Genomic DNA, 23555 nt, shown 5'->3' on the forward strand with positions numbered 1-23555 from the left:
GTACGAAGCTATGTTGGGAAGATCATTGCGTGAAGAATGGTGCGGAATGGCATCTCCGTAAGGCTCCGTATGGAGGGCTTGGACGTCCCGGACAGCTTAAGTACCCCCGGCGGCGGCGGAGGAGGAAACCGAGCCTCGCGGGGGGCGGGGATATTGAACCTAGGAGGCGGTTTTGGCTACTAGGAAGTAATAACTCTACGGAGTCCGTTTTGGACTCTTTGTTTCTTCTTCTTTTTTTTTTTTTTTTCTCTCCTATTTCCCTTGTTTGTGCTCTGAATGTTTGTGCTGTTCACTGGCGTGACGAGGGAGGCTTGGTCTTCTTCACTTCGTTCCACTTTTCCTGCGTCTTTCCCTTCCAGTCTTTCTCGCCTCTATTCCCGGATAAAAAGAGGAGAGGAGCTCCACCCCTATTGCTCACAGTACACCGCAGGCTGTGATTCCGACCACATGGCCCCTTCCAGCTCCTCCGCTCCGTTGCCGGAAAAAAACCCAGCCGTCGACGAGAGCACATACCCAACGGCCCCGCAACCCCCCGCCTATCTCCCGCTCGTCAAGCTCTTCGCTCTCGATCGTCTCGATGCCGGTACGGAATCGCCCAGTGGGCATAAGTACGAGCGATTTCGCGCGAAATACGCGCCCCTGCGACCGCGCGAGTTTAGAGTCGCGTATGGGGGTTATGTATTCGGGCACTCCGCGTATGCAGCAGCAAAAACGGTGGATAAGGGGATGCTGATACACGTATGTATTGATCGATACATGCTTGGTGGATCTTTGGCTGCTTGCTTCATCATGAGCCTTTTCCCCCTTCTTTTCTTTTCTTTTCTTTCCTTTTTTTTTTTTTTTTTTTTTTTTTTTTTTTTTTTTTTTTTGAGATAAAAAGCCCTCCTGTTTCATCAACTAGATCTAAAAAGAAGGAGTAACTCCTGCAGAACATTACCGGTTCCTTCACGGCTCCAGGCACCGGATCCATCCCCTTTACATTTTACGTCCGCCATGTCCGCGAAGGCCAAACCTACTGCCTCCGCGCCGTTGACGTCCGTCAGAAGGAAGAAATCTGCTTTTCATGCCTTGTTAGCTTCAAGCGCGTTGAGAGCAGTTATAATTTCTCCTTTCAGCCCCCCATGGACATCGACGGAAGGTACAAGGTGGCTCTCCAGGGAATCAAGCGGGAAAACCAGCCGCTAGCACCGTCGTTAGATACACCACAGTGGACCGAGGAGGTGGAGAAGGGCCTTCGTCCGGCCGTGCCGTTCTCGGGTACCGATATTAGAAAAGTGAAGATGAAAAGGTATAACGAGATGGTTGGGGCGAAGGAGGATCCGACGCGGTATCGGCAGGTGCATTTTTATAGGTTGTTTGGGCTCCCCGGCGACGATGAGGAGGGGAGCGGTTACGGCAGGGACGATATCGCTGCGCTCCGGGCTCGTGATGAGGCGGGTGAGTTTGATAATTTGCATATATGCGCGCATCTGTTTGCGAGCGATAGGAATTCGCTGTGGTTGATTGCGTGGGCGCTGAATAGGGCGCAGCGGGTGAGGCGGATTGCGAGTTTGAGTCATACGGTCGTCATACATACGCATGGGCCGGCGATGAGGATGATTGATTGGGATAGGTTGGATGTGCATGCTGGGGCTGAGGGGACAGCAGATTTGGGTGAGGGGAGGGGTAGGAAGTGGTTTACTATCGAGGCGAGGACGACAAGGGCGGGGGAGAATAGGGCGTTGCATCAGGGGCAGATTTGGGGACCGGATGGGACGCTGGTGGCTACGACAATACAAGATGGACTACTAAGGGTGTGGGATGATGGGGTGAAGCTGTGATACATTTTGGTTTCGTGACGGGAATTGTAGAGCTGTTTTGTTTTGTCTGTTCTAGCTGGGTTACGGACATATTTAGACGGTACATAGAGAGTATCCTCGGTCATATACACGCAAGAAAGCTCAGGTCATAATATGAAATAGCCTTATTCGCAGACAAGCGTAGATGCCATGTAACCAGTTCACTTAATATACACCATCGGAAGCAAAACAAAGAAAGGAAACTACCACACCCGATTCTCCGACGCCTTCTTGCCGACCTTCTTCGTCTTCTTCCCCTCCTCTCCCGGCGGCGTAAAGTACAAACTCGGTCCCTCTCCCTCTCCTACTAGATAACTCAAATAGCCCCTATGCGCGGGATCTCTGTAGTACTCGATATCCTTACGATTCGTGGGATCCGGTAACCGGTATTGGAACCCTTCGCCCTTTGCCCTGGGCTTATCGAATCCCATACCAATACTCAACTCCTTCGTCTTCGCCTCAGCACCGTCCCCCTCAGCTTCAGCGTGAATCTGGGCATTCGCCCACGCCAGCGAGACGTACGGATCCGTCCTGCCGTTGAGGATCCGCTTGATGGCATGTCGCGTGTAGTAGCGTGTCACTATCGTTCCGCCGGCAGCTTCAACGGCGGCAATGGCGGAGGCGGAGGCGCGGGAGACGATGATGTTGATGGGTTGTTTGAGGGCGGTGGAGCCTCCGCGGCCGAGCAGCTTGACGCCGTCTTTGATGCCGTGGATGCAGCGGGTTTTCACGAGTTCTCTGATGGTGATGGGCTGCGAGGGATCGATGCGGCCTTGGTTGATCCAGTCCTGGATGCGGTCAAGATTGACCTTGGAGATGTCCGCGGTAAAGCTGGTTTCAATCGGGTTAGCAACGGGTCCGGATCGCCTATTGAAAGGGCAAGGGGGGGAGGAGAGTGGGGGAGGAGTTTACATATTGTCAAATCCTCTCTCTCCGTGGACGACGATATCCTTGGTCTGTCCACCGTTGAAGCCCGCGGGTACTTTGCCATGCTGCTTTTGACCCTTGTGACCTCGACCAGAGGTCTTACCCTTGCCGGAAGCGGGACCGCGACCTCGTCTAATGCGCTTATTGTATGCGTTTGGAACATCGGACAGTGTCGACAGGATCGATGCGTAGCGGTTCTGGCTCGACTGCTGGCTTAACGACTGGCATGGGAGAAGAGAAGGGAGGCTGCGGAGGAGAGGTGATGGGGCCGAGGAGAGGAGCTGTGGCTGCGAGGATAGGGCCCCTAGTGATGGAGATAGGTGTGACGGCAGCCGCCAGGGCAACCGCGGAGGCATTGTGTCTATATCTTGTTATCCGGAGCAAGGAGCGTGCTGTGTCTGCATTCACTCGCCGCAAGTTCGACTGCTTTTTCGTCGTTTCGGCGGTGATTTTCTGGATCACGTGATGTTCTCGGGAAATTAATATTACGTGCCGACCACGTTGACTATGATGGAGACCCTGCTAACATTAGTTACCTTCCTCTCACCTGCTTAGTCAACAACGCAATGTAAACGCGCCTCTTCTCTCTTTTTCCCATTGTCCTTCGACGAAGCAAACAATGGCTCCACACCGCCACCAGGCCTCCCTAGAGGGCATCCTCAACGTCTCAGGACCTGAGTTCTTACCAGTGCAGAAGCGCACGCAGGCAAAACAAAGATTCTACAGTATCATCAACTATTGTAGAACAGAGAAATCGCCTGATGCTGCATACAGCCGCCCACTCCTTGTGCAGTACACTTACGAGTATTCGTGCTCAGAATTATCGCAAGACACATTCTTACGCGCGTTTTTTGAGTCGATAGACCTAGATGTTGCTGGAGGAGACATTGACTTTGATGATAACGGTGATGAGATAAATGAGAAGCTGACCAGTTTTGCAGACTTCCTGCTGGACAACTTTTTTATACCGCGTTTGTTGCCCTGTCTACTACTACATCCATTGTGTGACATTTGCTAAACTTCTTTCTTCTTGCTTCATATAGTAAAAGCCTCTAGCCAGCGCACCACGCAACCATCACCCGCTCATCTTTCAGCAGTTCAACGGGTCCAGCTCATGAGTCTGTCGGGACGCCAGAACGATTATCAGTTCTCCGAGGCGCTTGCCTTATTCGTGACCGTCATCGCTGCGTGATATCTCGTGCGTTTGATCGGAAAGAGGCAATAATTCGACTGATACAGCAGGGTAGTAATGCTCAGGACGATGAAGGACATCAACTTCAAGGCCAGCCATTAAAGTTTCTCGAAGTGGCGCATATTCTGCCACATTCTCTAACACAGACAGACTCGGACAATACTTTAGTAAGGCATCTGCTGAAACGGATTTCTTTTCTTGACTTCTTCTTTTCTTTTTTTTTTTTTTTCTTTCCAATCATTCAGGACTAACTGGTGCATAGAGTGAGTCCAAAAAGGCCGCAGTTATGATCCTCAATATGTTCGACTGCGATGTATCTCTTCTCATTGATGGGACAAATATCGACCGAGCCTTCAACGCCATGACCCTGGCCCGTGACCTTCATACCATCTTTGGCAACTTCCAAATTTACTTCGAGCCTGTTCCTAACCAGGAACACACCTACCAAATCGATACTTTTCTTCCTGCTGCTGCCTTACCAGAATTCCGATTTCCTATCACCCGTACCTTACACCTCACTGATGATCGGTCCATCGATCCCCCACTAGCCCGACTCCTTGCTCTACACAGAGCAATTGCGTATATCCTTCATTTGTCAGGCGCAGGAGAGTACATTGACAAGATCCTTCGGGACATGGAGGAGCTCGGGGCGCGAGAGGGCGGGTCCACGGAACTGGGTCGACTCATCACGTTGAGATTGGGAGGATGGCTTGATAAGGCAGTGAGTACTTAGAGTGGGCGAGCGCTTTACTGATTCGCGTCTGCTTTTTCAAAACTATTGAAATACAGGGGACGATCCAGGTTCTATTCAATGTCGTGCTTATGATTGTTATGATCTATGCCAATAACGCCGTATTATACCCAGGAATCGAATCATTTGCTTTTAACAAGTTAAGAGGGCCGGGATATGACATAATGACGGTGCATGACAAGTTACACATTCCATTCAACAAACAAATCGTCAACCGTAGGTAGGCACAATAAGTTGGAGAACAAGGAGCTTCCAAAGGATTGTGGTGTTTTACAACAATGTAGCACATGGGGAAAGATTGGGCACGATGCTTTCAATAACTGAGAAACAGATTCTTCTCAAGGCCTCATTATCGAGTGGCAATACCGCGCCTAATATCAAGCATCCAGCAACCCACGCCTCGTCGAAGAATGTCAAAATAAAACCAATGATTGAGATTACTTCGTTGCGCTGTCAAGGAAGATGGAAAGTTTTATGCGACTTGGCATGTCACGACAACTTGGCATGTCACGACAACTTGGCATGTCACGACAAACCCGGCTTTACAAGTGTGCTGAGTCGGCTCAACGGGTTGACAGGAGAAATCATGTGTAGATGATTCCATTCTGTTGTCTGAATCTTGAGTTGAGTGAGAGGGCTTGCTCATTTTCAGACGTTAAGGGTGAGAACTTACCATCCAACTGTGAACAATGTAAATCAATGGAGATAGAGAATGCTTGTGAAGACAGGATAAGAAAGGGAAAGTCCCGGTATTAATACTAAAATATGAGTTGAATAAAGGACTTAGCCACTACAGCCATTCTTTGAGTGCCTCCATTCCGCATACTTAGCAACCCTGGAACATTCTTGAGCATGGGCCGGTAGCCTGCCGTACTAGCTAGATCACATTGGCAAATCTGTGCATGTGAAGATCAATTGTATCTTCCCAGCAGCAACGGTGGCAAAAAGGGCATTGAGCTCTGTGCACATCGTGAGCCAACTGATGCCTTGTAAACTTAGGGAAGAAAGCCAGGTATGTAAGTGTGAATGGCAAAGGTTAAAATTTGGCATTGTTCCTATCAGTGATGCTGGGGCCGAAGCAGGTGCAGCAGTCCCTACTCATATTTGCTAAACCACAGTTAGATACAAAAACACAAAAAGCACGTCATGGAGGCTTCAGACCACCATATACACCACTTAGTTTGCGGGCAAAAGCATCCCTACAAATTCCCCCCCCCCCCCCCCCCCCGGGCCGGAATAGTTTCCTGCTAGTCCTGATTGGGGAAATATTGGTCCTTTGAGCAACAGTGTTCAACACATGATGGAAGCTTGATTTGCTGTTGCTCACCGCCCTTATCTTCTACGAATTATTGCCCCTCTTGAAACCCCCACCTTCAACTCCGCCATCAGGAGCTTGAGATTCCTCGAAACCGTGTTTATCAATCCGCATCACACGAGCAGAGAATGGCCTTGGAACCAACAAGTCCCTGTTCATTCTAGACCAATTTCCACGGATATCGGCAGAGTGGAACTTTTAAGGCGGTGTTGCCTATATAAACTCCGTGAGAAGCGAGTTCTGCAAGGCCGGGGAGCAAGGGTCTAAAGGGGCAATTTATCCGTCATGGTATGACAGGCGCATAACCCCATGGCGTTTGAACGCCCTTTTCTCTCAATCAAGGTCTCAGTGCTTTCTTTGAATCTATTGCTTCTGGATTGAATCGCCTGCAGGGACGCTGGAGACGCTTCCTCTGCGGCATTAGAAAACGTTTCCTCGATCCCGCAGGGCCGACAGTATGGAGGCTGTTCACGCAACTAAAGGCGTCAAACCCAAATTTTCTATTATATCCTAAGACCTGTCCACGCCTAGAAGCATCAATAGTGTGTTTCAGTTTTCACCGGAGGATAGTTATAACGGAAAGCCGTTTCCTGGCACGGAATACTTATTGTTGTTTGATCTTTTTACCTATTTAATGCGTCTCCGACTGGACCCTGCATCTCCGCTACCCTAAATACAGGCTTCTCTCCTCCCCTGTGCACGGCAGAATCTCAACGGGAAATAGCCCAGTTGGCCTTCCGAGGACTAGGTTCCCCGCATAGTAGCCCCGAAAGAGTCCTAGGGCGCTTACAGACATGATCAAGCTTAACCTATTCATGCTCAGGCATCTCCACTCGCCGATCTAACAGGACTCTTGTTTGTGGCTCCCGTCCATGAACGGCGAGGTATCCATCGACGCAAGTTTCAAATAAACAACCAAAGCTCTCACAAACACAGGATTATAGAGTAGGGTGGCTGCATGTCCCGGAGAATGATATGTCCGTCGCATGGCAAACGCAAACTTGAAGTGAGGACTCTTGATAAGGGATATAAGCCGTCAACCCTCCCATCTCACACTCCAATATGAGATATTCAAATTCCCAAATCCAAGGAGGAATCAAAGCTGTGCCAATCTTGCTGTCCTTCGTATTCAACATCAAGACAAGATGAAATTTCTCAACGCCTTGCCTCTGCTACTTTCATCCATATCTCCTGCAGCTATTGCCGTCCCGCTTGCCGATAATTTCTCAAAGTCATGCGATATCCTCGGCGTTCAGCAGAACACCCTCACTGCGCTTTGTCAAGCGCCTAGGGGTGAGATACGAACATCCCTCGACTTGAACCATTGCTTTGCAAACTCTGATGGACAAATCGTTGCTCGGAATGAGTATGATAGTCACTTTTCCTCCTGCAGTTTACTCGGAGGTATGGGTGACTCTTGAGAGAGACTAATCATCGCGATCACTGTTAAATATAGGGGTTACTTCCACAACAGCTGCAACTATTGCGGTGGAACTGGAGAGGGAATTCTTCGGTGCTTTTGCAACAAAAAGGGCAGCGGGCAGGAGGATACGAAAATAGACATGAGTAAATTAAAATCTCATCTTTCTTGGAGCATCCTCTCCCCTTGAATGATGTGGCTGATAGTGTATAGACGCTGTTGTGAAGAACATTGATGGACATCTCACCTGCTATGGCCATCGCGGATCATGAGGGAGAGACAAGTTTTCTCTTTCTTCGCCCTGCTTGAGTATTGGAAGATCTGCTGGACAGACTATATACTTGGTTTAAATCTGGAGTTATGGAAAATAAATGTAGTTCGATGGAGTAGCTTGACGGTAGGCCATAATGGAGCCACTTATTGTGTAATCCCTGTGACGAGACCGGGGTTTGCGGCCTTTTTTTTAAGAGAAAAGAAAAAACGTTCACTGATATCCCAATGAACATAGCCAAGAGATTCGGCGCGGATAGAACCCGTTCTGAGGATCAACAGACAAACATCCATTTCCTTCATGATATAGAACAGGATGCCAAGACAAAGCTTCTTGCTCAGGACAGGAGTCGGCACGGTACCAGCACTTGACAAAGGAGCCTTGCAGAAAAGTGACCTACACAGTCTCTCGTCGTGATAGAGTCTCCTTTGATGCGGATGACCTTGAATCGGTCCAAGCTCCCGTCGTCCGTCCAGACCGTTCCGCAACACGCCCCCTTCCGGAACTTCACAGCCGTCGCTGTGCGATTGTGGCGGGCTCCTAGGTCTCCTCGGAAGAGACGGATGAGGAAAATAGATGGTAAATAAGCTGGCTTCAGCTGAACCTACAGGGCACGGCAAGTTTCTTTGTCTTGAGTCTTTGCTGCTCCACATCTGCTGCAATGCGTTCGTGGTTCTTTGAACCGTCTCGTCGGATACCCTTTGTCGAATTTAAACTTGCTTCACAACAATAAAATAGGGCCGATATAATTTGCCGCTTTGCTAGCCACACATACATACTATACTAGTATGTGCATATATACAAATGCTTCTGCTTCGAGAGGGCTTTCCTGGCCTAGTTATCCTGGCACGAAATCGGATTTCTCGCAGCTCGGCAGGTGGCATAGCCTTCCAACAATCGACGCCAACATCCCAACGCTAAGAGCCCGCTTGTTATTGGTGCACGCCTTCCACAATCGACTGAAAAGGAAAACGAGATCATACATTGAAATAGCTCTAGATCCATGGATCAAGGAGTTCACTGTGTGTGCCCTGTTTCGTGTGGGGTTGGTCAGCCTTCGCATCTTGTTTAGGTATTGGTTATCTCATTGCGCTGAAGGAAGAGAAAGAGGCAATCTACCAATTCGCATCCAAATTACACATCCCAACTCCGCCACGAGACACGCTTGAAGTCCCTGTTGCAAGAGATCATGAAAAATAGGAAGATAGGAGTCTTGCGGCCTTCGAGTTCGACAGTACATATATCCAAATGTTGTTAATGGCCTTGCCATAAGCTCAAGGGATCATCATGGCAGAGCCATGCACGATTCATGCCAGACTAAAACATTTGGCAGCCAGGGTATTCCGCCACGGACTTCTGGGTTACTAGTAAAGTCAGTGTTCAGCACCGACAGTCGATATTGAGCAGCATCTGTGCCTCAATGTCTGCACTCTGTATGTATATGCATGCAAACTGCATATATAATATGTAATTGTCGCATTGGCTTTCCGGAGGTCAAGTGGCACGGCCCTCCTCTGACCCCTTCCCATAGTTTTTGGGCTTATTGAAGAAAGACAAAGCGCCTTCTGGCGCCGGAATGGGGGCACAGATGTTTCCCCAACACATAAGACAGCAGAATCATGGGACATAGATCTAACCAATATCTAATTACAGAAGGGCCATAACTGTCCACGCAGGAGAAAAGATATATAAACCACCGGCACCTCCCCCTGCAAATTCCTCGAATCCGGCCACGAAAGCAGCATCTGCCGTCCATCCATATCCCCGAAGAAAAAGGCCTCTCTCTGGATAATACCTTTTCGAAAGCCTAGTCAAACATGCAGCTCCTCACAGCCATCCCTCTTCTTGTCGCCGCCCTGGCTACGGCAGTCGATGCCGGCGGCTTCATAAAAACATGTTCGGTCACCGCTGTTGCCGACGCCTTCCTGTTCACCGTGTGCGACAAAGATAGCCACGCCAGCAAGCTAGATCTGAACCTTTGCTACGCGAATGATCACGGAAAAATTGTTCCTCGCAACAAGTATGTTCCCCCCCCCCCCCCCCCGGGCGGGGGTCCGGCGGGGGCAAAACAGCCCAAGGCTTCTTGACCTGAGACCCTTCCCTCACCCCAACCTGGATACGTACATACTCGAATGCTAACCCAAAATTAATGAATAGCGGCCACTTCCACAAAACCTGCAAAGACTGTATCGTACAACGCGATGGTTGGATGACGTGCAAGTGTCAAGATGGCCGTGGCGGTGCGCCGGAGTCGAAAATCAACCTGGGTATGCACTGAACATTTTGCTTCCCACCAGAGTTCCTCTCCTTTTTTGCTTTTTTAACTCGTTTTATAGATGAACTCATCACCAACTACGATGGCCGTATCGGCTGCTATACACACCTCGGAACCTGAGCGCTACCTAAGAAGAATCGGGGGACGATCCAGTGGTGTTTGTGGGGGGGGAGAGAACACGCTGTTCCTCAGCTTCGGACTTTCATTTTGCAAAAATCTTAGTTCTGGATATACAGTATGTAAGCCCACACGAGTATAACTATATTTACTATCAAATCTACAATGTAGATTCTTTAAATGGAAGGGATAAGGCGAATTATCGTGATAGCATTCTTGTCATTCAATCCTTTGTGCAAAAGAGCCAGATCCATGGGTATCCGTGCGACTTGTTCTATAAAGTCAGTATATTCTCATCTCCTATAGTCCCAAGAAAACGGTTGCTCAAGGTACGGAAAAGCAGGAGAAAAAAAGAAGAAAAAAAAAAAAAAAAAAAAAAGGCAGAATACGGAGTGATCCGGGTGCGAAAAGTCTATGTGTATTCTAAACAATATCAAAGGATGGAAAAGGAAGACAGAACGAAAAGACAGGAGGGCAAAGAACAGATGCCATCTTTGTGTGTATGGAACACCAAAATAACCACCAAAGTTAGAGGATAACAGCGCTAGCTCAAAATATCAAATATTAATGGATGCCCAGATCATGTTGTACAAGTAAGAAAATGGGGAGAAAAAACACTTTTCAAAACAGAGTCAATTCAAAAACACAGGGAGAGAAATCAAATCAAAAAAAAAAAAAAAAAAAAAAAAAAAAGAAAAAGAAAAAGGACAAGTGCGCGCTCTTAACACACAGGATCTGGTGGATGGATTTGGCGTCCGACGCTGCGGGGGGGAAAAAGGGTAGGAGGCTTTCGGCGAGAATGCCGAACGATGCGGTCCGATTTCATATCAAGATACACGAGAAACGAGTCGTTATTGTTTTTGGGCTTATTTTTCTTTTGCTTTTATTTTCACTCTCTGGAGACATCACGACCAAAGAGTCTGGCTTTGACCCAGTCGAGTGCGACGAGGACGCGGTTGCGCGCTAAATCGGATGACGATCCATGTTAGAAATCCACCAAAGAAGAAAAAAAAAGAGGACCAAAGCTCATTTCGGGAAAATACGGAAGGATGGGATTTCGCACTCGGCCACGAAGCCGAAATAGCACATGCGAGAAGAAAAGAGAGATAAAAACTCACTGCTAAAGCACATGCTCAGATAGGCGCTGCGCCAGAAAAGATACGTTAGGGTCCCACCGCTAGCGATATTCCCGCTGAGCCAGCTGATATCCGCGACGGCGCGTTCCTTGCCGATGTACGCTAGACTTCCCTGGTGGGAGTACTGGAACGGGCCAATCTGCTTGGTGCGGCGGAGCTGTTTCTGCAGCGCCCGAATCTCATCGAGGAGCTGGTTGCGCTTCTCGTCGTCCTTTGCTTCGTATTGCGCGACGGAGAGTTTCTTCAGGTCTTTCTCGATGGCTTCAGTTTTGGCCATGGTGTTGAAGAGCCTTGCAAGGAATGCGCCCTCCTGGCTAGCTACTTGGGCGGTGGGTGCGTAGTTGGTTATGGCGCAGTCGCCGACGGCCCAGATATTCTCGGTTCCGTTGACGACGAGATATTCGTTAACGGCGAGACCGCGGCGGGAGATCTTTTGGGCGGGGATTTGGCTCATCAGATCCTTGACGACGGGGCGCACGGCATTACCGGTAGCCCACACAAGGAGCCCGTACGGAATCTTCTCCATTTCCTTTGAACCATCGGGATTGGTGACCTCGGCTTCGATGTACTTATCTGTGACATTCTTCACCATTGTCTTGGTGCGAATAGTGATCGCCTCTTCTTTGAATGTAGATTCGGTGTAGTCAATAAGCTGCTTGGAGAACATGGGAAGAACCTGAAGTAACAAGTTAGCATCAATGCAATAAAATGGATTGTGAATTTATTTTTTTAAGGCCATACGTTTGGCAAAGCCTCGACCAAAGTGACGTGGAAGTTATCCTTGATGTCCGGAATCCACTTCTTCAGATCCTCATTGAAGAAGTCCTGAAGTTCACCGGCGAACTCAACCCCGGTTGGACCGCCTCCAACGACGACCATGTGAAGAAGGCGTTTGACCTCCTCGGGGGTTTGGTCCTTGAAGATAGCGGTCTCGACGCAGTCCATGATTCGTGTGCGAATCTTCTGCGCATCGCCCACCTCTTTCAAGAAGCAAGAATGCTCCTTGACGCCAGGGATACCTGATGTTCCAGACGAATCAGCGCTCATGCCATGCTAGGCGGGAGACATTACTTTTATGCGCTTGACCTACCGAACGTCGCATTGGCTGCACCGACTCCCACGACCAGCATGTCGAACGGGACTTCGGTCTGGGAAGTATCGCCTTTGATCTCCGATTCATCACTGATCTGCACGACCTTCCTCTCATAATCAATCTTTGTGGCCTTGGCCTCGTAGTATTTCACAGTGGCGGACTTGTGCCGGAGGATGTTGCGAACAGGCTCCATGATCGAGCGATGTTCGATCAGACCGGTGGTACACGATGGCAGAAGAGGGGTGAAGAGGAAGAAATTGCGCGGAGAAATGACGACGACATTGTAGTTGGCGGTATCAAGCTTCTTGAGGAGGGAAACTGAGCCCCAGCCGGTGCCTGTATGGTTCCAATGCTGTCAGTGATGTGCTCCTCAGTCGAGGAAAAGGGATGCCGTACCCAGAATCACCAGGGTCTTCTTCTCTGGATCTGGAGCAAACTGCTCGGCGGGGTGACGCAGTAGATAGATACTGTGTCCCAATGCGCCCACTCCGCCCACCAGCGATAGCAGGAATAACCGATATGACCATCTGAAGAACCCAGCTCTCTTCTTTGGTTTTGGTGCAGGTGACGGAGAGGCGGCGGTGGCATTGGTCCGACGAGGGGCAGAGTGCTCGATTACTCCGCGGCGAGTCCGTATTACGGGACGTGTCAATTGGGCGAATTGTCTTTGGGAGACGGTCGGTAAAGGTCGGCGAGAAGCAGCGATTGACAGCTGCAATGCTGGCCGGGCCAGCACCTTTGAATTGACCATATGTGTTGTGTGTTGTTGTGCTTGTACTGGGGCGTTATCAGCTGTTATCCTGGGTATGACACGATACTACAGCAATAACACGACTGCGCTGAAGGATCCGGGAGTCTTTGCAAATTAGCTACAATAGACAGAAAGGGTAGCGCGATGAGATCAGACTGATGAGGATGTGTCAGACCAGACAAAAAAAAAAAAGCTAGGGAAGAAAATTCTCAATTGCGCAGCAGATGTGATAAAAAGAAACAAGGGACAAAGAGCAAAAGATGACTCTTTACGGGATTAAACTCGCGCTATTCTTGGATCACAGGCGAGAACTCTGAAGCCGGCGAGCCCGTGGATTGGTGTGCAGGGCCGGCCACTAACTCACCGAAACAAGACGGCCGCGTTGCCACTCTTTTAGCGCGCTCTTTTCGCCTTCTTGGTTGCGGTGGAGCTGATCTGTGAATCTGGAGGCGAAAAAGAGAAAAAGTCTGCGGGCTGACGTGCTCAGGAGTCAGCGTGGTCTATGGAGCAAGGGGCAGAGTGATGTTTGGGAAGTTCTTCTGCTGGAAAAAATAAAAAAAGCTCGCATCCTGATGATGGTTAACTAACTAGTCATGAATTGGTGATGGTTCCATTCTGGAATTAACCTTGATTTTTCCTCTGATTCTCCATAAGTCACTCACTATCTTGCTGACATGTTCGTTCTCCAGCAAAGAAATGACATCAACCAAGATCAAAACAGGTGGCAAATCTCGAAAGTGTCTATCTGTAGTACTCCGTAGGAGATGTTTGAATTCCCCCGCCAGGACGATCCCAGGCCATGTAGTTGATTAGTTAGTAATGCCTAAACTTCAGACATACAGCTTGGACATCCCGAAGTTGTGGTGGCTCATTCAGAGCATTTCAAAACAGACAGCAAAAGCTCCTCTTCCTAGAATCACATCTTCGATTCTTCGTGGACGAGTTCGCACTGGTGCGTGCAGCTCTCGCAGCAATGATTTTTGGTCCCGATCGTCCGTCCGAGTCAAGCTGTCATCTGTTAAGACTGGTTCGGGGACTTTGACCAGACTACACTTTTTCTTTCTTACATTTTCTTTTCTCCTTTTTTAGATTGTTCAGTGGAAATCGAAGGGGATGGATGATCTACTTAATTAGTTAGATACTCGTTGACCATGTCGAATTCGAACTTGCTACGAGTCCTGTTGGACTCTTTAAGCCGTCCAACTCGAGCAAAAGCTTGACGAGCAAAGCAGCCGTTGAAGAAATCTCCCCAAAGCCCACACACATCTAACAAACAGTCCAGCAGCCATTCAACCCCGGAGAACAACGAACTCATCCCGCTCTCCTCGGAAATCAAATACACAACTTTCTGCCCGCCCGGTTCCACCCGCAAAAAAAAAAAAAAGGAAAAGAAAAAGGAAAAAAAAGGGAAAAAAAAAAAGAAAAAAAGAGGGCCCAAGCTTCAACGCCTTCCAAAAGCCAATTGCAGCCCGAGGAAGAGCCAGTACTAGACCTTGGGTCCTCTTCCATCGAACTGTTTCCAGGAAGACTTTGCAATGTACTCCGTACATACGGGAGTATAGACTCCGTCTTGTCGACAAGCTTCAACAATCTTAGCTTTACCAAATAACCTCATGCTTTTTTCTTCCTTTCTTTTTTCTCTATCCTTCTTGCTACTCCGCACACGTGCATATCACACAACCTTACCTCTTCACAATCCTGGTTCTGGTACTTGGAGCCAACCAGATACCGATGATTTGTTTCTGCACTTCCACCCCCCTCCCAACCAAAACCCCCACCCCCACACCAGTGTTTTTCCCTATTCCATTATGTATGCATGCATGCATGGAGCATGTCTGGTTATATACATGCATTGTCCTGTGAAGCTGCGAACAATTGGCTGATTGGCACTTATCTCCACGAAAACTCTGGGCCCTGATCATTGGGCACGCCTGGAATGACATACCAACTCTTATCAAGAGACTGAATCCCGGACCCGGTTGACTTGGCTGGCATCCGTGGCGTACACATGCCTTGAAAACTGCATACTCCCGGGTCCAGGGTGTTGCACCGGTCAAGCCCAGTTTTAAATGCTTCCCCACCATCACCTCGTCCTTCTTCTCCTCCTCCTCTACGATCCAAAAAAGGATGATCCAGTGATTTGTATGATTATTATGCATTATTGCTTTTTTATCTTCAAGCTAAAAAGTGATGAATATCCTCTCCCACTAGCAATTGCATAATAGCAGCATACTGGTACAGTTATTGGCCATAAAAGTTCCCCATAAGAGATGCCAGACATGCATGAATCCAGCGATGCAAAACATGAAAGCCAGCCACCAGGACGCCATACACAGAAAAAGAAAACAAATCCTATCAAAAACAAGAACAGGGCCATAACTGATAGGAAGTGAAAACTTCAGGAAATGTAAGACATTATCATCAAGCGCCACCTGAACAATAGCAAAACTGCAAGGCGGAAATATATGGGCTTGTAATCCCAGTTGATATCAAATAATACCCGAAAAGAAAAAAAAAAAAAAGGCGACCAACTCCATGCCACCAAAGTAGATAAACCCACCTAGACAAAGATTGAAAAAGGAGGATATTAATCGCACAATGGAAACGGAGCCAGGAGCATGCAGACCTTGCCGAAAAGGATATCAATAAGACAAACTCCAACCACCCCCCATAGATAGCAAATAGGGTGACAAGGCAATATAGGATTATGAGCAAGGGAAAGGAAAACAAGCTTTAAACTTTGAAAAATGACTCCGCAAAAAGGGCCGAACAAAAACAAAAACACAAACAAAGATGACCAATCCCGTCGAACCCCAGACAATGCTCCCGGGAGAGTAGCGAGAAAAAAGCACGCCAAGGTATCATTTGGAGGGTATCAACGAAACCGCCCGTCCCCGATCCCAGGCCAAGCATCAGTAAAACAAGCCAAGACGCCTTGCAATTCTTGCTCCGTAAAAAAGTCCATAACTCTCGTAAAAGAAAAAGAGGTAAAGTGTAGAAGTAAGGGGAAGTCAAGTCTAGTACTTCCACTGTGGAGGAATATGTTCTTCGACTGTTTCAACGTATTCATCAAACCACCGACACTCCATGACATCGGCGATCGTCCAGCGCCTCATTGGGTCCAGTTCAAGGCATCCCTGAATCAAAGCCAGCGCATCGTTGCGTTGCTCAAGTTCTTGTTCACCCTTGAAAACAGCACCCCTATCCCATCGTCCATGCACAATATTCGTTTGCACCTTGGGTTGGAAGGAGTGATCGAAAGGTCGGGAACCGGCCACAAGAGCGAAAACAATAACTCCGAGAGCCCATATGTCAGCGGCCGGCTCAAGTACTCCTTCTTTTGACATGATCAACTCCGGTGCAGCATACTCGAGACTTCCTCCCACACCGCCGGCGATGCTTGTACTCATGTTCGATGGGCCGATATTCTTTGGCGGTGGTCGATCGGCAGCATCACCGTAGGGGGCAGGAGCATTGACGCTGGTGTCTGCCATCATCCATTCAGACATCCCAAAGTCACAGAGATACAGCTTGCCGAGCGCCTCCTTATCATTGGGGTCTTTGAAATGGAGAAGACAGTTCTCAAGCTTCACATCCCGATGGACCACGCGAGCGTCCTCATGCAGATATCTAATGGCAGATGCCAGCTGATAGGCGTAATGCTTCGCCTGGTCCATCCTGAGGCCTTCGCGGTGGTGCTTTTTGACGAGGTCGAACAAGGTGCCACCGTTTGTCATTCGAGTAAAGCAGAATGTAGCGTAATCTGTTTCATAGACCGCCTCGAGCGGCAAGATATTAGGGTGGTTTAGGTATCTCCACACTCGGACTTCGTGGTCGAACTCGGCTTGGAACTGTTCATTTTGTCTTTCAGACTGTCCGACAAGGTTCTTCTTTACAATCTTGACCGCGAGGCGTTCTGTCCGGCCATCGTCATTGACCTTGAAAACCTCCTTGACAGTGCTAAAACCTCCGTATCCGATGGTTTTGCCAAGAACATAATCCGTCCCCACCAACTGTCCCTCATCGTCGGGTTTCGGTGCGGACGCTTCACGGCCAAACATCGACAAAAAAGCACTGGCGGGAGATTTGCCACCGGAGGTTGTGGGTCTTCGAGACCCATGACGAAGTCGTAAGCTGCCGGGTCTGCCTGAGTAGCTCCGCGCTTTGCCACCAAGGCCGTATCTCCCAAACCATCCTTCCGCTCCATCCAAGGAATGCGGGTGGGACAAAGGAGAGCAGGGCAATGTCGGGATATAAACATCTCGACGCCCGTCTGGGGGTGTTCGCAGTTCGTCCGTGACCGGCGAAGCGGTGGACAGCGATGTTAGAGACGAAGCACGAGGTAATTCTGTATCGACAGAGAAACTGTCAGAAGCCGATGATCCCAAGGATTGCTGCGAGAAGCCTCGTGGGAACAGCGGACGGGCAGCAGGGTGGTACTCGTGGGAGCTGCCCGCCTGGTTTTCTCCGGATTCGCTACTGTCACCGCTGCAAGGTGATTCCACAGCGGCTCGCTCCCTAAGACGTAGGTTCCTCAGGGGTTCATCCAAGGCATGGTGAGTGCCACAGTCAAGGGTGACCTCCGGGTTAAAACTGATAGACGTCCGCCTATTTCGAGTAAAATCCTCAAGGGACGATGAATGTTCTTCGTAAGGTGAGCCATCATGGTAAGATTCGTGATCGGGATGCTTGTCTCCAGGATAGGGAACAGCAATAGGGGGGGTTGGATGGTGCTCCTCCCAGGATTCGGCCTGTTGGGTAGACATGCTGGGATGTATCATGCCTCCTTCATACCTGAAGGCGTCTCGGGGGTTGAATGTTCTTCTGCCATCGTAGTCAAAGTTGTTGCCTTCTCGCACCGGGATGGGTGAGTTCGAGTAACGCGTGTCAGTCTTCTTGTCTTCAAATGGAACGATCTCCGTATGGGCCATCCCCCCTTCGAGGTGGACGGGGATGGCAGAAGCGAAGGCAAAAGTAGCGCAGGTACAGGCCAGCGAGCAGCGTGAAGAGAGAGTAGGAAGTTCTGCTTCGGCCAAGCTCTTATGGGGAGATGCTCAGGGAGGGACTGAGGATGACTTAAAAGAGCTTGGGGGTTTCTCTCATGAGCAGAGAGAGGGTCCAAAGATGGAGACTGGCTGCGGGGGTGTGTCGCCCAGATTGGATCTTGGTACTCCGCCGTCGATAGAGTTTTGTTATCTTCAGAAAGTCTATTATCGGGGTGATTTAGGTTGTGATGTCACGCAGATATATGAGGTGAAGTTGGGGAGGATTGAAAGAACTTAGGTAGAGGTGAAGGAGGATGAAAGAAGGCAAAAAAAAAAAGGAGAAGAAGAAGAAGAAAAAGAACAGGAGGATGAGAAGAGATGGGATGAGCCCGGAAGACCAAGCAGCCAGAGCAAAGCAAAGCAAGCAAGCAGAAAAGATCCCTGCCGGGCTGCGCTGCCTGCTCGAAGCTCCTTCCCCGTCGCGCAGGTTCGGGAGATTCCGGAACAAAACAACGAGAATGCCTTATCGCTGCGCCGCTAAACCCAATCGGGCGCCATCATCAATCGGTTAGATAAGGGAATGGTGTCATCCTCAGTCACGTGTATGCCAAGCCCTGCTGTCGATCGGCGCCGGACACTCCAGGGCTAGCCCTGACCAGTTGCTTGTTCGAGATTAGGCTGCGTTAGCCGCTTGGCGCACACGCTAGGCCGCATCTGGTTTAGAGTGCGCCAGACCTTAATTTTTAGCGCCGCAGACCGTTGCCGCCCAACGCTAAACTCAATCTGGAACCGCCTGTCAACCTCCTGAAAGTCTAAATTGTTGTCTGCCCCGTTTTGTCGTCGCTGCTGCTGCTGCTTGGTGCTGATGCTGCCGGGCTTGAACGACCGCCGCGCCTCTTCGCTCACTTCCAGCTGCCCTCCTCATCCTCTCCCTTTGTCTGCGAACCACGAATGATGGCACGGCCGTCCGATGAGAGCGGATCCGTCGTTCTTTTCTAGTCCACATCGCCTGCTCTCATCGTGGTTGGGCAATTTCCCTTCCCTTCGTTTCCTTTCCTTTCCTTGCCTGCAAGTGTCCCCGCTCCGGAGCGGACTTCTATCTCCATCCTTTGACTCTGTCTGCTATATGGTCCCTGCACGCGGGCCAAATTCTAAGGTTGCAAGAGCTACACTCCCGCTTCGTTCTCCCGGCCCACATATCAATGTTTATCACGCCTTTCCACCTGCCACTTTATTACCCCCTTAGTCGGTGCCCCGACCACGTCTGTGACGCAATATGACTCGACCCCAGATATCCCGAGCCGGTAAGACCTGACTACTCCGTACCAGATCAGCAGCTTCAGGCCTCACCCGCCGTACTAACCACTCGCTGCCGTCCCTAGAAACGGCTGACCTGCAAGAATCCTTATCTCCATCCCCCCACGGCCGCCACCAAGACCAGGCGCTGCGAAATGCCGAACGCGATACTCCGGATGAGATTGCCGATCTTCGAAGAGACGTCCACCACCGGATCGACGAAGAGTATAACTACAGCGATCAGGATGACCCTGACCACCTGAATGGATTGCACGGTGATCGGATGGGCGGTTATCAACAATATCTCGAAGAGGACGCCGCGGACGACGACATGGACGATCATCTAGACGATGATATGCTGGATAAAATCTCCAGTTCTCCCTCAATCGACGATGGTAGGTGCAGCAGGCTACTTTACTTTCCCCTTCAATAGCACCTCTCCTCCTACTGCATACCCCACAGCCCCAGAGAAAGAGGAGCGCAATACACTCCTACACGTAAATTTCTTTATCACTTTAATACAGTGGTAATATTTATCATTTCCAGTTGTTGGTGTGAGAGCATTTGGCTTCACATTGGTTTCCGCTGTCGGGAGAGGGTACTTCCGCTGCATGGACAATACCAATGAGGCTAGCTTGCTCATTGATTGAGAAAGCCCCTATCACTCCACCATTGGCGTTAGCCTAGATTGCTCACAGTTTTGCCGCTATCGAGTTCCCCTGTTTAGCAGTATATGGACAGTCACCCTGTTGTTACTCCGATCTTCCGGCTTTATAGATGGCTGGTCTCCCAGTCTATGGATTTTTATCTCTGTCAGTGCAAACTACTAACAAAAACTAGAGGATATTGATTTTGAATTTGTTTATGCTCTGCATACATTCTTTGCAACTGTAGAGGGCCAGGCCAACGCCACCAAAGGCGACACAATGGTCCTTCTGGATGATAGCAATAGCTATTGGTGGCTTGTTCGAGTTGTGAAAGATGGTAGCATAGGTAAATTTCACACGCAACATCCCAATTTGTGTCCATGACTAACTTTAGTTAAGGTTATCTCCCTGCTGAGCATATTGAAACACCAACAGAGCGAGTTGCTCGTTTCAATAAACACAGGAATATTGATGTATGGACATCCCATACCATATTTCTGGGACTTTTACTGACAACAGTAGCTGTCGGCCACTATGCTTAGTGATAATGCAGAAAAGCCCAAGAACTCATTAAAAAAGGCCATACGTCGGCGAAACGCGAAAACTGTGACATTCGCATCCCCGACTTACTTTGAGGCGTCGGACATCGATTATTCTACCGAGGAAGAAGATATTGACGATCAGCTTTTCGACGAAGAAGGGATACGGGAGGAAGAAGGGGAAGGAGAATACGAGTCCGAACGCTCAGATATTCAGGTCATACGAGAAGAATCTTCTATGGGCAACATGAAGGTCGAACCACTACGTCCTAAGCCTCAAGCTGACAGGGATCCCTCGCAGCCCCAAGACGAGGAGTCAACAGATCGAACTTCGGATCAGACGCGAGACTCTGAGGAGTCGGCTAATCAGCAAGGTAATGCCTAAAGTCATACAGTAGGACAAAGCTGCGATTCTAACTTCAAGATTAGAAGAATTTAGGCATGGAAGGTCTAGAAACGGAGTATTCAGAAATACAGATTCGTTCTTCAAGGATGACACTGTCGAGACGAAGAAAATATCGCTTACTCCAAATCTTTTGCGTGATGATGCCAATGAAAGTAGTCAAGTGACCGACACGAAAGAGGTAAGTTGGATGTCGCAAGGAGCCGTCTTGGCATTCATACTAATTTTTGGCCGCAGACGAGAGGTCGTGGAAGCTTCGAGGCGCTGATTGGCGACAGAAGCAAAGATGAGAAAAAGCGGAAAGAAAAGAAATCAGGGATGCTCAGTGGCTTGTTCAAGAGAAAGGACAGGAAGAGTAAAGCCTTCGAAGACGATGGGGAGGAGCATGAAAAAGTGTCCGAAGAGTCCGCCCGATCATCGACGGAGCGTAAACTCTCCACGGAGTCATTAAAAGAAGAAACACCTCCGTCGAAACCGCAGGCAGCGCCTCAGAGACATCCAAGTAAGCTCCAAAAGCAACCACGCGGAGGCTCTCCACAGACGGTCGACTCGACCACACCAAGCAAGAACCATAAATCGTCGGTACGGGCTGTGGCGCCTGACCTCAATGGAGACACCAACCCTGCCATCCACACAAGTCCTTCCGAACCTAGGCATGACCCATCTTTCACCACGACAACCGCTACTTCTGCGTCAGATTCTGTTTCCAACTCTGCAGTGTCATCTCCCCTTTCACCCAGCTTCCAAAATACCCCCGCTCCCTCAGTCGATGTCGTCGATAAGCCTGCAGAGCTTTCTATTCGAGCCGTTGCTCCTCTTAAGGAAGAAAATAACCCGATGTCACCGAAAGAATCACACGAGAGCGGGTCTCGAGGTCCTTCTTTGGATATTCAGGGCGTTAACGATCTCCCGGTATTGTCGACAAAGAGGCTATCCAACGATGATGGTTCTATCTCTACACGTTCCCTATCCCAGCCCTCTTCCGATATCCTTGACATCCACCAAACGAAAACCGATACTACTGCACCAGCGAGTACCGTAGTTTCACCTGTTCACAGCCCTATATGGAATGATGCTGGTCTCCGAGCCTATCTGGAAGACGGCAGTGATATCCGAGATCTAATAATAATCGTTCACGACAAGTCAAATGTCTTGCCAGCAGGGCCAGATCATCCGGTCACGGGAAATCTGTTCAAGGATGAGAGCAGGTCTCTCAATGAGATGTCTAGTCGCCTCGATGATATGCTCAACGGGTGGTTAGCTCGAAAATCTACCGTTGCAGTAAAATAAACCGGCGATACTAGCTGAGATCTGCCTCAAGCCAAGAGATATTGCTGAACCGGCTGAGCAATCTTATCGTGTGATAAAGCCACTGCGCTTTCAGCAATGGGCTGCTGGGCCATTATTGTTGTGTTTGTGCTGAAAATTTCGTTGAAGGCACTACCACTAAAAGTTTAGGCATCTCTTGGTCCTTGTCTTTCATGCTTTTCTGCACGGCGGCCATCTTGCTTTACCCAGCAGATCCAATGCCAAAATGATTCGATGAGTCGAACAGTTCTGAGGTGTGATGGAGCTTTCGGGCGTTGCTCAAGCTCTTGCGGCCTATTCCGTGGTTATATTTTTTTATTTTTCCCCCCTTCTTTGCCATGCTTTTGAATACCCTCAGCATTTCTATGTCCTTGAATCAAGTCGACTCTCTCCATACATTCTTTTGGACCCTCTTCTACTTTCATTCTTGCACCCCCAATTCGGAGTACTTTTTGGTACGTCTGTATGCACATATTTATGTCCTCCTTTCCCTTTCCCTTCGATATTCTTTTCCTTTGTGACCTATTTTATATTTGGCTTAGTGCCCTTTTTCCCCCTTCCATTCCTCGTTTCTCGTTCAAAACTTGATTGCTCCTTGCATCTCACTCCATATCCCATGAATGAACTATGATCTTTTGCTGTCCTCCTTTCCCTTCTACATACCACCCTTCACTTTACTTTGTCCGCTTCTAGTGTTTAATGTTTGGTAACATACATAGGCAACTACCGACACTCATAGGCACATACTTGGCAAACACTATGTATAAAGGATTTTGAGTTTGAGAAGGGTCACTTCTTTTTTTTGAGCATTTTCTCGACATCAATTCCCTTGGGATAGATGTTGATTTGACGCACGAGATCCGCTGTGTTCCGGGGAGACTGGGCGTAATGCCTCTTTGAATAAGAAAGGAGACAGATGCGATGGTGGAAAACCTAGACCACGAGCATTTATCGCTTCCACTATTATCTCCCATATGTGTAGAGTTGAAAAAAAGCCATTTCAGCGGATCCCCGACGGCACGAGATCGCTCTTCGTGTGGGAAACGTAAAGACATTTACGAATACCTGCAACTTCAAGGAGTGTTCCCTTTCGTATGCAGGAGTTCTTAGCATCCTTTTGGCCCGTGGGAAAAAAACAAAAAAAAAAAAAAAAAGGAAAGGAAAAGGTCAAGGCGAACGCAGCGCCTGGTGACTTACATACAGTCAATGAAGCTGCGGGTTCATCCTCGTCGCACAGGGTGACCTCCTCCAGCCCGGGATCTGATCCACGTTGACGCTCAGTGCTGTGTTC

At 49.1% G+C, this 23555-nt stretch overlaps 9 protein-coding genes across 9 annotated transcripts; 6 read left to right on the forward strand and 3 right to left on the reverse strand.

The window, feature by feature from the left end:
* Positions 1 to 1934, forward strand: CIMG_09045 (acyl-CoA thioesterase II). The gene is made up of 2 exons (XM_001239423.2): positions 1 to 738; positions 930 to 1934. The coding sequence occupies exons 1-2, from the start codon at positions 277 to 279 to the stop codon at positions 1818 to 1820; spliced, it is 1353 nt and encodes a 450-aa protein (XP_001239424.2). The 5' UTR covers positions 1 to 276; the 3' UTR covers positions 1821 to 1934.
* Positions 1935 to 1940: 6 nt separating this feature from the next.
* Positions 1941 to 3160, reverse strand: CIMG_09046 (mitochondrial 54S ribosomal protein YmL10/YmL18). Its single transcript, XM_001239424.2, has 2 exons — positions 2751 to 3160; positions 1941 to 2669 (listed from the first exon to the last, which is right to left on the reverse strand). The coding sequence occupies exons 1-2, from the start codon at positions 3119 to 3121 to the stop codon at positions 2042 to 2044; spliced, it is 999 nt and encodes a 332-aa protein (XP_001239425.1). The 5' UTR covers positions 3122 to 3160; the 3' UTR covers positions 1941 to 2041.
* Positions 3161 to 3384: 224 nt separating this feature from the next.
* CIMG_09047 (uncharacterized protein) lies at positions 3385 to 4932 on the forward strand (the record flags this gene model as incomplete). The annotated part of the gene is made up of 4 exons (XM_001239425.2): positions 3385 to 3736; positions 3826 to 4124; positions 4220 to 4678; positions 4747 to 4932. 4 exons carry the CDS (start codon positions 3385 to 3387, stop codon positions 4930 to 4932), a joined length of 1296 nt encoding a protein of 431 aa, XP_001239426.2.
* Positions 4933 to 7168: 2236 nt separating this feature from the next.
* On the forward strand, positions 7169 to 7715 carry CIMG_13572 (uncharacterized protein; the record flags this gene model as incomplete). The annotated part of the gene is made up of 3 exons (XM_001239426.1): positions 7169 to 7389; positions 7480 to 7589; positions 7657 to 7715. 3 exons carry the CDS (start codon positions 7169 to 7171, stop codon positions 7713 to 7715), a joined length of 390 nt encoding a protein of 129 aa, XP_001239427.1.
* A 382-nt stretch (positions 7716 to 8097) lies between these two features.
* Positions 8098 to 9371, forward strand: CIMG_09049 (uncharacterized protein). The gene is made up of 2 exons (XM_001239427.2): positions 8098 to 8759; positions 8813 to 9371. The coding sequence occupies exons 1-2, from the start codon at positions 8503 to 8505 to the stop codon at positions 8970 to 8972; spliced, it is 417 nt and encodes a 138-aa protein (XP_001239428.2). The 5' UTR covers positions 8098 to 8502; the 3' UTR covers positions 8973 to 9371.
* Positions 9372 to 9531: 160 nt separating this feature from the next.
* On the forward strand, positions 9532 to 10109 carry CIMG_09050 (uncharacterized protein; the record flags this gene model as incomplete). The annotated part of the gene is made up of 3 exons (XM_001239428.1): positions 9532 to 9734; positions 9872 to 9981; positions 10051 to 10109. The coding sequence occupies 3 exons, from the start codon at positions 9532 to 9534 to the stop codon at positions 10107 to 10109; spliced, it is 372 nt and encodes a 123-aa protein (XP_001239429.1).
* An 886-nt stretch (positions 10110 to 10995) lies between these two features.
* Positions 10996 to 13086, reverse strand: CIMG_09051 (alternative NADH-dehydrogenase; the record flags this gene model as incomplete). The annotated part of the gene is made up of 5 exons (XM_001239429.1): positions 10996 to 11069; positions 11225 to 11918; positions 11984 to 12261; positions 12333 to 12671; positions 12732 to 13086. 5 exons carry the CDS (start codon positions 13084 to 13086, stop codon positions 10996 to 10998), a joined length of 1740 nt encoding a protein of 579 aa, XP_001239430.1.
* A 2136-nt stretch (positions 13087 to 15222) lies between these two features.
* Positions 15223 to 18375, reverse strand: CIMG_09053 (CAMK protein kinase). Its single transcript, XM_001239431.2, has one exon. The coding sequence runs from the start codon at positions 18015 to 18017 to the stop codon at positions 16104 to 16106; it is 1914 nt and encodes a 637-aa protein (XP_001239432.1). The 5' UTR covers positions 18018 to 18375; the 3' UTR covers positions 15223 to 16103.
* A 574-nt stretch (positions 18376 to 18949) lies between these two features.
* Positions 18950 to 22246, forward strand: CIMG_09054 (SH3 domain-containing protein; the record flags this gene model as incomplete). The annotated part of the gene is made up of 7 exons (XM_001239432.2): positions 18950 to 19375; positions 19454 to 19762; positions 20208 to 20360; positions 20414 to 20487; positions 20537 to 20927; positions 20983 to 21137; positions 21194 to 22246. Exons 1-7 carry the CDS (start codon positions 19348 to 19350, stop codon positions 22244 to 22246), a joined length of 2163 nt encoding a protein of 720 aa, XP_001239433.1. The 5' UTR covers positions 18950 to 19347.
* Positions 22247 to 23555: the final 1309 nt, after the last annotated feature.

This window comes from Coccidioides immitis, assembly GCF_000149335.2.
Source record: "Coccidioides immitis RS genomic scaffold supercont3.5, whole genome shotgun sequence".
Taxonomy (NCBI): Eukaryota; Fungi; Ascomycota; class Eurotiomycetes; order Onygenales; family Onygenaceae; genus Coccidioides; species Coccidioides immitis.

Excerpts from the sequence above, each read along its gene's own strand:
- CIMG_09053 (XM_001239431.2), bottom strand. The coding sequence starts at position 18,017 with ATGGCCCATACGGAGATCGTTCCATTTGAAGACAAGAAGACTGACACG.
- CIMG_09046 (XM_001239424.2), bottom strand. The coding sequence starts at position 3,121 with ATGCCTCCGCGGTTGCCCTGGCGGCTGCCGTCACACCTATCTCCATCA. Across the intron at positions 2,670-2,750 it reads GAGAGAGGATTTGACAATAT|CTTTACCGCGGACATCTCCA; the intron begins GTAAACTCCTCC and ends GATTGAAACCAG.
- CIMG_09045 (XM_001239423.2), top strand. The coding sequence starts at position 277 with ATGTTTGTGCTGTTCACTGGCGTGACGAGGGAGGCTTGGTCTTCTTCA. Across the intron at positions 739-929 it reads ATAAGGGGATGCTGATACAC|AACATTACCGGTTCCTTCAC; the intron begins GTATGTATTGAT and ends TAACTCCTGCAG.
- CIMG_09049 (XM_001239427.2), top strand. The coding sequence starts at position 8,503 with ATGTGCATATATACAAATGCTTCTGCTTCGAGAGGGCTTTCCTGGCCT. Across the intron at positions 8,760-8,812 it reads TGTGCCCTGTTTCGTGTGGG|GAAGAGAAAGAGGCAATCTA; the intron begins GTTGGTCAGCCT and ends ATTGCGCTGAAG.